This window comes from Siphateles boraxobius, unplaced genomic scaffold, assembly GCF_051911475.1.
Source record: "Siphateles boraxobius isolate OS27281-9 unplaced genomic scaffold, OSU_SipBor_1 130, whole genome shotgun sequence".
Lineage (NCBI taxonomy): Eukaryota > Metazoa > Chordata > Actinopteri > Cypriniformes > Leuciscidae > Siphateles > Siphateles boraxobius.
The window spans coordinates 588,308-600,773 of record NW_027508734.1 but is presented as its reverse complement, the minus strand read 5'-3'; the positions used below and the strand labels follow the sequence as shown (position 1 = coordinate 600,773).

Below are 12,466 nucleotides of genomic sequence, written 5' to 3'. Positions count from 1 at the left end.
TGACAGTTATCTCAGAAAAGAGAACATATGAAGACAAGTTTCTTTGCTTAAGAACTCGAACACTTCTCATAAAACTGTTCCCAGATATTTGTTCTTGTTTTAAGCACAAACTCACTTCATTTTGATACTTTTTTAGAAAGCAAGAAGTAATTTTGCCTCTTCAGTAAATGTTTCTTGATTATTGAAGTCTTTATGCAGCCTGTCACAATTTTCCATTGCGTGCCTCATTTAATGTGTTTTGAATAAAAGGCTTCATGTTTCAAGCAAATTGATGAAAATCAGTCTGTGTCATTAAGAAGAAAACCAGAACACTGACAGCATTAAAATAGCAGTTCTTTATCAGATCTCAGAGTTCAACACAACAGGTAAGAAGCTTTGAAGCCTTATCAGCAGTTCACATGTCGTTTTACAGTAAACATATCTAAACATGCTTTAAACCAGACACGTTAACTCAGAAGAAATACTTTTATTAAGGCTTGTTTTCGTATTTCATAAATCTTCTGGTGATTACAATCATTCATTTAGCAGATGCTTTTATCCAAAGTGACTTACAAACGACAAATGCAAATGTCTAAACATTCTCAAATCAAGATGCATTTACTGGAAATACACAATGACACTGAAGTCTTTGAGAAACTTCATAAATTAAGTAGATAAATGAGAACAAAAATCTGCCAACAAACTTGTTTTCACTTTGAATTAAGTTTATCTTTTTGACCCTATTGGTATTGGCAGATATTTGTACTTGTTTTAAGAATGAACTCAGAAAACTGTTTTTTTCTTTATTATTATTATTATTAGAAAACAACTTTTTGCAAGAATTTTGGGGCATATTCATTTAAAAAGAATTCTGTCTTGTTTTCCAGAACAAATGATCTAAGCGTTCTTAAATCAAGATACAATAACTGGAGAAGCAAAATGAAATGAAGTGAAATGAAAATAAAACTGAAGTTTATGCTTAAAACAAGAAAAAATCTCAGTCAAATAAACTTAATTCAAAGGGAAACGAGTTTATTTTTCTGACCTCATTGGTATATTTTTAATCTGCTTACTTAGTTTGAGTATTATTTGAGTTCTTGGTTTGTCATTATTTGCTGTTGACAGGAGCCATGGACCCGATGCTTCTTCTCGTCTTCATGAGCTGCGGTGTATATTATGTTATAGGTGAGATATTACACTATTATACTTTATGTTAGCAGCTCAGGGTATTTTTGCATCCTAATGAAGTATGTAGAGACCCACGAAATATATTGTATTTGCATCTGAATTTTAAATGGCAATTCTAACCAAAAATGATATATTTTTCAAGGCACGTTAAATCCCTCTAAAACCTTCTACTTCGTGAATCAAACCAAAGCATTCGACGAGGCTCAACGACACTGCCGAGACCATTACACCGATCTGGTGACTCTGTGGGGCCGGGCAGAGATGGAGGAGCTCTTTGCTCTTGAAGACTTCACGTTCACTGAATCCGCCTGGATTGGACTGAAGAGCACGAGTAGCCAGGAGTGGCAATGGTCTCTGTCCGATCAGGAGTTTTACAAGGAAGGAGAAACTGAATACAGAAACTGGGGACCAGGAGAACCAACTAACACACCTGGTGAATATTGTTCAGTAATGGATGATAAGGGGAAGCTTCGTGACACACCGTGTAAGGAGACTCGGACCTTCATATGCTACAATGGTAATGAATTACTGGTATTACATTTACATTTATGCACTTTTGTAGATGGTTATTTTAGGAAGCCACTAAAGAGTCATTATGGTGGAGATAAATAAAAGATGGGAGGGGAAATTATATCTCAAAACTTTTGCATTCCCCGAGAAACTGTGTGTTCGCTCACAAAACTTTTTGTGATAGAAAAAAAAAAAAAATTGGTGTAGAAACAATTTCCACTCGTAAATTGCTAGTAAATTTCACAATTAATTACAAAGAAATGGCAGGTAACACATTGAAGTAAACATGACATTTGAAAAGACTAAAATAAGCTGTAAAGACGGAGACTCGCAAACCGTTTACGTTTCGCAAACGTTGTGTTTTAATGCAAATAACTCAAAAGTTTGGTGAGTGAACACAAAGTTTCAGGGGAGAATGCAAACAATTTGCAGGCAAATGCAAAGTTTCTCATAGGAACATAAAACATTTGTGAGGGAACATAATATGACATATTTGACTTTTTTTCCATCACCATGTAGTGGTTTTAGTATTTTTGGTAAAATGTTCTCCTATGATTTTTTGGTGCGTCTGAAATCACGTACTGTCTGAGTAGGTACTATATTACATACTATATATTACCAGACAGCAACATAGTGTCGGCCCAGATCCGGCTGACATCCGGGCCGTGTGGAATCCATGGAATCCAAACTTTGAATCCATGACTTGGTGTTGTTAGCCCAGTTGATTCCTGCAAATGCAACTCTTCTCTTTTTTTATCTCTTAGGTCAGAATTATAATGGACAGAAATACATCTTGATTAATGAGCTAAAGTCGTGGAGAGAAGCTCAGAGTTACTGCAGACAGGTTCACACAGATCTGGTCAGCGTCAGGAACCCGGACGAGAACCTTCAGATCCAGAAACTCATTCCTGTAGGAGTCAAATATATCGGCCTTTATCGAGACCCTTTCGTCTGGTCCGACAGCAATACGTCTTCCTTCAGGAACTGGGCCTCTAATCAACCGGATGGATCGGGAGAATGTGTGGCTCAACAATTACAGGATCCCAAACTGTGGGACGATCAGACGTGCAGCAGTCCTAGACCTTTCTTCTGCTATGCGAGTAAGTGTGTTTTTCCATGTCTGATGTGTAGCTACGCAAAGCCATAAAGATAGAGATAAAGATAGAGATAAAGATAGTTTCGTGGTTTAAAATTCACATTTCTTTTGGCTATAAATATATTTCAAGTAACTAGTAAAGTAACGCATTACTTTTAAAATTTACAACAGAATATCTGAGTAACTTTTTCAAATAAGTTACTTTGTTTTTCCATTTATTGACTGACAGCTCTCCTGTCCTCATGTTGAGACAAATCGAAGTGCAGAGGCGTTTCCCCAACACTGCATGTGCAAACTAAAAACATTTTATGTATGTCGCACTTGAGGTATAGGCAGGTTTGAATGTGTGCAAGCAAGACTCATTTGGATGACAAGAACAGTTCAGTGAATAGATCACAGTTTTCTATTTTTTGAAGCTGTTTCCCTTTCCAATGGTAACTCAACACTGCGTCTTGGATGGACTGCGTTTCCGGTGTCTGAAGCATGTGTGAAAACATTCCAATCTGATTGGCTGGCGACAGTCCGTGATGTCATTATCGTAGCACTCGGAAGAATAAGAGGCTCGTCATCAGCTTTTTTGTCTTCAGGAGCCGTTATTATAGTTAACACGTGGTAAAGGCAGGATCATGTAAAATCCAAGCAAGGGTTTTAGGAAGTGTGGGCCTCAGTGTCCCAGGGTTTTGACATCTAAGGAAACACATGACCTGTGTGTTTATTGCTAGTGTAACGGAGGCCAGCTAGTAGTCGCTGTGCAAGTAAACCTCACTCCTCTGATCTCAAGAGGCGCTCTTGCGACTGACACTAGAGGTTGCAGTCTTTAGCCTCGTTAGAGCGCCCGACTCCCATGCCGGAGATCTGGGTTCGAGGCCCGCACAGAGAGGGGCAAGTGACGGGTGTTACCGAGGCTTCAGTCGTTACGATCACAGGTCAAACTCACCAAGTATTTTTGAGAAAGGTTTGACTCTTTCTCGCGCCTTGAACACGGGCTTGAGCGATTTGCTGGATCTGGTTGGTGAAGGTAAGGAAAGTGTGTGTACTATGGCCCTGTCGTAAATGGTACCCTAAAAACTCACGGTCTTCCTTCGAGTCCGCACTTTCGTGACGTAACGCAACTTTGACTGTCGGGAAGAAGTCTGCTGTATGTGACCGCAAAGGGGGCTCTCGCGAGCACCCTTCTGAAACAAAAAAAATGACAAATATTTTCACCTATTGAGGCAGGCTTGGTGGAGTGGGTATCGGTTCCCCATAGCGTCTATCCGAGACGCAGTGTAGAGTTCCTATTCCAAAGGAAACGTCTCAGGTTACATATGTAACTGTGGTTCCCTGAGAAGGGGAATGAGACACTGCATTATTGTACATCCGGGCACTCCGCTGATGACGTTACGGCGTGTCACCAACCAATCAGATTGGAGTGTTTTCACACATGCTTCAGACACTGGTGGCGACCCCATAGCGTCCATCGAAGACGCAGTGTCTCGTTCCCCTTCTCAGGGAACCAGAGTTACAGTCGTAACTGTTTTGCTAACATGTATTTGCCGCAGTCCCAGTGTTTAAACAGGTTCTGAGACTGGAGCTGGAATCGGATCAGAATCTGAACGATCCTGATGTGAAGGCGACCATCCTCCAGGAGGTGAGAGACACTCGTCTTTATAAATTCATCTTTATTCTTGAACTTAGCAAGGACAACATTCACACAAAAACAGCTGTTCAGGGACTCAAATGAATCTGTGATTCTTTTATGTTATTGGTGAATCTTTTGTTTACTGTACATGAACCATCTGGACGATCCTCTCAAATGAATCCGACTTCACGACTCAACACAGGCTGATTAATTTCAGAGTATAGTGTTGCTGTTTTCTAACTAACGGCAGGTTTGTTTGTGAAAGTGTCTCGTGAATCAGTGCAGTATTTGTCCAGCACACATGAGTGTGTGTGTGTGTGTGTGTGTGTGTGTGTGTGTGTGTGTGTGTGTGTGTGTGTGTGTGTGTGTGTGTGTGTGTTTCCACAGATTCAGCAGAGACTGATCTCTCAGGGAGTATCAGAGATGTCAAACCTGCAATGGAGACAGCAGCCGAACGGGAACATCTTTCAAGCGAGAGCCTAATATCTCTGTCCCACCAGAGCTTCTGATTCTGTCTGAACACTGTAATAAATACTGAAGCAAGAATATAGAGCTGAGAGAGAGAGTTTCCTCTATGTGCTTCAAACTAAATCTCAACCATAATCTTTCTCTTACATCAGTACAGTAACCTTGGTGATTCTGGGCTTTTTTTCTTTTTAATATGTAAAATATTCAATATGCTGTACTTAACTATTTGTTTATTGTTCAAAATTAGTAAATATAGAGTTGTAGTAATAGCGTTTGACTTTGGAATAGGATTCTTAAGCAGGGATATACAGACCTGCAGGGAACGTATGCATAAAAAAAAAAAAATAATAAAAATTATATATATATCAACATAATTCATAAATGATTGATTTCTTGACCTGTCTATTTATTTAATTTGTAAAATATATAACCTATATATTATTTAATCTTATTTTATTTCATTTTAAGCTTATTTCTTTTTATGCTCATTTTAATTATTTTATTTTATTTATTTCATTTTTAGCCTTATTTTATTTCATTTTATGCTTATTTTATTTAAGCTTATTTTATTTATTTCATGTTTTGCTTATTTTATTTTAAGCTTATTTTTTAATGTTTTTTAGCTTATTTTATTTTAATTTAATTTCCTTTTTGTTGAAAAATTATCCGTTTCCACGTTATTACACGTTTGTTTAACGTTTCCATGTTATTATAAGACAAATTACTTTCTGTCTGTCCTTTGGGTTCAGAAGACTTGTAATGCTTGAGTCATATATTTTTTCTTTAGTGATAATTTTTTTGACCTGGCTGTGGCACATGAATGTGTTCAGCTAATAAAGCCTCAGATGTGTTTATTCAAATATAGAAACAGCAAAGGAATTGCACAGAGAATCACAATTGTTCAGGAACAGACATTTGAGCTAGTGTCTAACAAATATTAACCAAGCTTTAATATATTTAAATATCATAAGTCTACTAGTATAGATTGGTCATTATAGTATTATTGTTTTATTATAAAAATAAAAAAAATTAAAAAGTGCGACTCCGGTGGGACTCGAACCCACAACCTTTGAATCACTTCACTAGATTCGCCTAGAAGTCCAATGCGCTATCCATTGCGCCACGGAGCCACCTGTTGATGGAGTCGAATTTTACACATATTATTTTGCTCATCGCTGTGTATTGCTCGAGTTGTGTATTTTCTGAGTTTTTGTATGTTAAATGTTTATTGATCTGTAACTTAAGAAATATTAATCTCTTACATGTTGCTTTAGATCCGCGTTGTTTGCGTCCAGGCTTGTGTCGCCAGTGCGTGCTGTGATTGGCTGAGACGCTGGCAACGTCACACGGAAACTACAGGAACATGAAACGGGTCCGATATTGATATGTTACATTGTTAACTTCTTAACATAAACAAATAAAAAGGGGTTACAAACAACGATTATTACATGGTACACTTAAATACGGTAAATGTAAGTATCGGCAAGGACTTCTGGTCTGGACGAGGGCGGATTTTTGGAAGTTCCCGTTTTGTTGACGTGTGTTTGACTCTGAACCGGTCGGGTTTGTTGAAGGTAAACACATTTGTATTCATATGTTGCTTTAAGTAGTTTATTACCCGTTCCTTTTTGTTGAAAAATGAATAGTTTTGTCGTGGAACGTGTGTTTTAAAGTTTAAACCGGTTTAAAAGTAATACGTTTGAAACATGATGAAACAGTGATTTATATTTGATTACACTCGACTGTAAAAATACATATATAAAATCAAATTTTCCGCCGCATAAGAAAAAAAACATGATTTTGTAAATCATATAAATTTGAAATAAAATATAAATTATGACAGTAGAAATTGTGAAAATTGTTAAAAGTATTAATTATGACATTAAAATGTCGAAATTATGACACAAAAAGGTAAAATATGACTTAAAAGTTAATTAGTCGAGATAATTTAGTCGAGACTAAATGACGATTTTTTTAAACTTTTTTGACAAGTCGTAATTATAATACTATTATTTTTTTCTCTCATAATTCCGATATAAATTAATATATATTCACATAATTCATAATACATTTTAAAAAGTAAACGTATAGTTATGGCTAGTAGCCTATATTATAATTTTGACTTTTTATGTAATAAATGTGACATTTTATGTCGTCATACCAAAGAATAATTATTGTTTTCTTAAGTGGCAGAAATGGTCTAGACATCAGTATTGCGAGATATTCTTCCTGCATGACTGTATTATACTGATGTGTGGTCCTGGTGTAACAGCATGAGTGGCCAGGAGGTGTCGCTGTTGCTCCAGGAGTGTCTGAAGCGCGCAGTCACCGGACCACAGGGAGACACCGACACCGTGACGCTCCCACACCCCCGCGGTAATGACGCACAACACTCAGGCAGGCCTATACATACAAGTTTATCTGTTTTATATTTATAGTGTTTTATAGTAGTGGTGGCAGATCGAGGCTTCATACAAGACTGAAACAACTGAAGCAAATGTGCCGTATTGTGTCGAGGCTTAAACAATCTGACACCGTCTCCACGGGGACCCCTAGTGGTCAGAACAGTGTTAATGCAACATAAACCCGGGCCAAACATGCATAAAAACACCTTTTATACATCTATTGCAATTTTTTTTATTGAAAGTAAAATCTTTCAAATGCAATAATCTAATCATCTAATAAGATTATCAAGTGTCTGTATGTTATTTTATCAATTGTCAGGGTGTGTTTTGTTTTTTCTATGAGTGGCTCAGCTAAACAGGCCCTTAAAGGGGTCATCGGATGCAAAATTCCCATTTAAATGGTGTTTGCATATAGGGACGTCACGCCATTTGGAGCAGCCATCTTGAATAGAAAATGCTATCCCGCCGGTGATAATACAGCTCGTCGCAAAATATTTCTATCATGCCCGAGCGATGCTGTGCAGTTGGATGCGATCAGATACGTGATCATGCAAAAGGAATATCTTTATGCCGATTTTATAATTTGGTGATAAAAATACATTGACCAACCTTTGCGGTGATGATTGAAAAATCCTTCCCCGCTGGCGTCCAAATCAAAGAGTTGCTGACCCATCCGGACTCGTGATACCGATAGCCTGCTAAGCTTTTGTATGCTTTTAATGAAGCCCCGGTGTAGCGTGATCGGAAGTGAATAAGATAGCTGTAAATCTCACCAAACTCAATGTCAGGAAGTTATTCCACACATGTAATGCCTGTAAACTTGTGGTGCTTCATATGGATCTATGATTCCTAATTCATTTATCTTCCTCTTGTATGTTTCTTTTTGTGATGCTAAGTGCGATGACATGACGTGAAGAGTTAGCTGACGGCCGCTGCGCTAATAATAGATAGTGGTGGGGGAAAAAATCGATTCTGTTCAGTATGGAGATATTTTGCGCACGCAATTATACCAATACTGTAGCGCAAAGTATTGCAAAATTTAGGCTAATTATAAAATAATTATAATAATAATTATATTATTAGTATAATAATATACTAATAATTATAATAATATATTAATAATATATATTACCATTGACATTTTGAAGTGTTTCGAAGCGTTCTGACGTAATGAACCTCGTTTACTGAGATCACGTGACTCTGGCTGTGTGATACACACTCCGAACCAATGATTCGGAACAAAAGATTCGTAAAGGTTTCAAAGCTTCATGAAGCAGTGTTTTTAAATTGCCATCACTATTTTATAGTGTTTTTATTTATACTGTTGGGAAGCTACTCTGAAACCGTAGTTTGACTACTCATAAGTTAAAGTAGTTAAACTACAGTCAAACTGCCCTTCTAGTTACTATGAAAAAGTAGCTAGCAACATTAAAGCTCCTTTTCTTTTTTTTACCGTGACATTGTATATTACAAATAACTTAATAACTGTTAATGAAGAATGTTCTGATTTGGGGTTTAAAACAACCCAGACAGCAATATAGTGTCGGCCGAGATGATGCCCACATGGATTCCCCACGGCCCAGATGTGGGCCGGATCTGGGCCGACACCATGTTGCTGTCTAGGAAATAAAGCAGAATAATTAATCATTTTAAAAAAGGCCAGTCTTCATTGTGAAATACCAACTCACTCCTGACATCCTTTTTCAAAACAAAACACCGAGCCATGAAAGACATATTCCTATTAAATAAGGCTTGACCTTTGACCCTCAGGGTCGTTTCCCGATGACCTGCACACGCTCCTACAGGAGGCGGCGGACAGAAAGTGGCCGTTCGTGGAGGAGAAATGGCAGTACAAACAGTCCGTGACGTCTGAGGACAAGATGAACTCGTCAGACCTCGTCGGGAAGCATCTGCCGCAGTTACTGGTAATAACGGATATATTAATCATAGTGTCGGCCCAGATCCGGCCCACATCTGCTAAACGTGGACTCAACACGTGGGCTGTGGGGTGGATCTGGTTTCTGGGATCCGACACTATGTTGCTGTCACTCATAAGTTAAGTAAACCACTTTATTAATCCTACAAGGGGCAATTATATTAGAGCAGTGGCAACACATCACAAACTAAAAAAAAACATATTTTGCATATGCTACCTTTTCGCCTTTGTTGCCATTGGCTTTTGGCTTGCTTAGTTGGGGACATTAACCCCCCTTTTGGGACGGATTGGGCGGTACCGCCCAAAATGGCATACTTTTACAAATGTGTCATTATCTTAAAAACTATTAATGATAGAGATGTGCGGTCTTTTTTGCCGTCTTCCTCAGATTCCGCTGAAAACAGTGATAACAAACTTACCCGGCTTGCATACACACTTCCTTGTTGCGCAATACCACTACGTCAAAGGCCAGTGAAATCGATGTAGTTTGGCAGATTCACGTGCAACAACCAATGGAAAAATTGACGATGGAGGAATATTTTTCTTACCCAATCAGAGGAAGGTTACTATGACGTATTCTAGCAAGGAGGACTCTGTAGCCGTGCAAGGGGTGGTACTATATATACTATTACGCAAACAGCGTTGAGTGGCAGAGACGACAGAAAGCGAACGGACGCGTCGAGTATAAACAAGGCTTTACGGAGCGAGAGCACACAGAAATATGAGAGAGAGACAGAACAATTATAATATACACATACAATTATAGAATTATTTATTGTTTTAACACTTTTTTGATGGCAAGCAGTAAACGATTTAGGTAGAACAAGCTCTGGAACAATTACTGGAGAGTGACGAGGAGAAAGCATTGCTTAGAAAATTCTAAGCATTCCTAAGAAAAACGCCTGGGACTATTTGTAAATAAAGTTAAAATTTTCATTGTTCTTTACACATTTTATTTAACAATTACACATGTCTGTCAAGCAAAGGCTTTGACAAATATATTTTTTGTTCAAAAACTGTTCACTATTGTTGTGTGATGTGTGATTTTCAGAAATAAATTCCAAAAATTGAATTTCCGTTTTTGAAATTCTCTAGTTTATAATACATTTTCACTCATACTTCCTTTATAAACATATTACATGCGTGCTTATGGTAGATTAGGGTCTTCTGAATCCATAGATACCAAACACATAGTGTTCCATCTCCATTACATATAGTTTATGAGCCCAAATGTAAAAATAGAGAAAACGGACCAAAAAGAGCTTAGTCCCCAGAGGGTTAAATGTAACATTAAATTTAATATTCAACAATAATATTGATCTGCCTGCATTGACTCCATTATATGAGAACTGAACTGAGCTGGACAATGACATCACGGTTTTCTCCAGAGCGACTATATATATATATAAATTAACTAAATTAATAACTTTTTTAAAACAAAAATGAAACATCACTGAACTTACTTAAGCTGGGGCCTGTTTCAGAAAGAAGGTTAAGTAAAAACTCTGAGTATGTTAACCCTGAAATGAGGGAAACTCTGGGTTTTCTGTTTCAGAATGGGAGGTAAGTCAAACCTGAGAGAGCAGGGTAAGTCAAGCCCGTTTCTGAAAGAGAGGTAACTTATACTCAGAGTCAATAACCATAGTAACTCACTCTATGAACCTAACCTGGTCGGGAGCAGGTTTACTTCCGTAAACCCAGAGTTTATTTCGGTCTCCTCCCCTTTTTTAAAGAGGAAGCGGTGTTTAAACACCTCATTCATTCTTTCGGTACATTCATTCATTGCTGTTTTTACCGCTGTTTTTAATAAGATGAAGTCTATATAACTCATTAACTGGGGAATTATTTTTCATAATTTCTGGTGTATTGAGTAGGCTACTTACAACTATCTGGGGTTCTGTTGGGACAGGAGGCTCCAAAAGACAGATATTACCATCCGAATCTGTTGGGACCAATGAAAAACCCAACCAGAAGTAAAATAAATGGAAATATCAAAAATACCCTATATAAAAAATAACACATATATAGACCTTTTACATTTTAAGAAGGCCCTTGGATCTTCGGGAGTGACTGGCTATGATGAAGTCCCTCCAGGAATTCCCTGCACTGCTAGACACTGGATGCTTTTTAGTTATTTAATATGTCAAATGTTTGTAAAGTCAGGTAGCATGAATTATGTTTTTATATTTCATTTTCAGCTGCTGCCACGTTCTTTTAATGACCTAGCCTACATGAAAATTAAAATTAGGTTGAATAACATACTGTTCTTCCAGTTTCACCTCTGATATTGTAACAGTTGGGTAAGTTACTCTAAAATAGTAATTAATTACTAACAAAAATGACATCTTCAACAGAGTAATTATGTTAATGTAATAATTACTATCTCTAGAATGTATTGGTCTACTTATTACTAATTACTTTATAAATCCCATATCAAACTCAACCACTTAACAATACAAGGGGAGACAAGAAACTGCGCTTTTAATGCTTTCAAATTAACTATATACAATTGCATGAATTATTCTTGAATTGACCAAAGTGTGTATAGAGGGAGAAGGTTACATTAAAAATATACATTTTAAAAATGTATGTTAAATCCACTAACGTTATTGTTTTATACAAAATTGTTCTATAGTCTATGCAGTAGCCTATTTAATGTAATTACATCAGATTTTATTTTAAATTACAGAAGAATTAAGAGTAATCCCTTTAATTAAATTACAATATTTAGATTACTGTAATTAATTACACCCAACACTGTATAACAGTAATTCCTCTTTTTGTTTGGCGCTGTTACCATGGTGACTCATAATATCTGCGCTCCATTGATAATGGCTTTTTATAGTTGCTGGCCCAAAGTCCCTAGTTCCCAGGGAAAGTTCTTGCGGTAGAAACACACTGAGTACCAGCCCAAAGTCCCTAGTTCCCTGGGAAAGTTCCTGCGGTAGAAACACACTGAGTACCAGCCCAAAGTCCCTAGTTCCCAGGGAAAGTTCCTGCGGTGGAAACACACCGAGTACCAGCCCAAAGTCCCTAGTTCCCAGGGAAAGTTCTTGCGGTAGAAACACACTGAGTACCAGCCCAAAGTCCCTAGTTCCCTGGGAAAGTTCCTGCGGTAGAAACACACTGAGTACCAGCCCAAAGTCCCTAGTTCCCAGGGAAAGTTCCTGCGGTGGAAACACACCGAGTACCAGCCCAAAGTCCCTAGTTCCCAGGGAAAGTTCTTGCGGTAGAAACACACTGAGTACCAGCCCAAAGTCCCT

At 37.7% G+C, this 12,466-nt stretch overlaps 2 protein-coding genes and 1 non-coding gene across 7 annotated transcripts in view; 2 read left to right on the top strand and 1 right to left on the bottom strand.

The window, feature by feature from the left end:
* Positions 1-275: 275 nt before the first annotated feature.
* LOC143736774 (putative C-type lectin domain family 20 member A) lies at positions 276-5,225 on the top strand. The gene is made up of 6 exons (XM_077227472.1): positions 276-365; positions 1,105-1,164; positions 1,310-1,684; positions 2,442-2,777; positions 4,315-4,403; positions 4,782-5,225. The coding sequence occupies exons 2-6, from the start codon at positions 1,110-1,112 to the stop codon at positions 4,875-4,877; spliced, it is 951 nt and encodes a 316-aa protein (XP_077083587.1). The 5' UTR covers positions 276-365; positions 1,105-1,109; the 3' UTR covers positions 4,878-5,225.
* Positions 5,226-5,901: 676 nt separating this feature from the next.
* On the bottom strand, positions 5,902-5,992 carry trnar-ucu (transfer RNA arginine (anticodon UCU)). The gene is given in 2 exon segments: positions 5,902-5,937; positions 5,956-5,992. It is a non-coding gene; the product is annotated as a tRNA-Arg (tRNA).
* A 202-nt stretch (positions 5,993-6,194) lies between these two features.
* Positions 6,195-12,466, top strand: part of alpk1 (alpha-kinase 1) — a 31,674-nt gene continuing 25,402 nt past the window's right edge. For 2 of the 5 annotated variants that reach the window (XM_077227403.1, XM_077227402.1), the window contains exons 1-2: positions 6,202-6,436; positions 7,135-7,238. In XM_077227403.1, the coding sequence (XP_077083518.1) occupies positions 7,136-7,238 (103 nt within the window). In that variant the 5' untranslated portion in view covers positions 6,202-6,436; position 7,135. Of the gene's footprint in view, positions 6,437-7,134; positions 7,239-9,037; positions 9,193-12,466 lie in introns of those variants that run through there. The other 3 variants (XM_077227405.1, XM_077227404.1, XM_077227400.1) reach the window with 2 other exon arrangements.

Coding starts and splice junctions, on each gene's coding strand:
- LOC143736774 (XM_077227472.1), top strand. CDS start 1,110: ATGGACCCGATGCTTCTTCTCGTCTTCATGAGCTGCGGTGTATATTAT. Junction 2,778..4,314: donor ACCTTTCTTCTGCTATGCGA/GTAAGTGTGTTT, acceptor TATTTGCCGCAG/TCCCAGTGTTTAAACAGGTT. Junction 4,404..4,781: donor AGGCGACCATCCTCCAGGAG/GTGAGAGACACT, acceptor GTGTTTCCACAG/ATTCAGCAGAGACTGATCTC.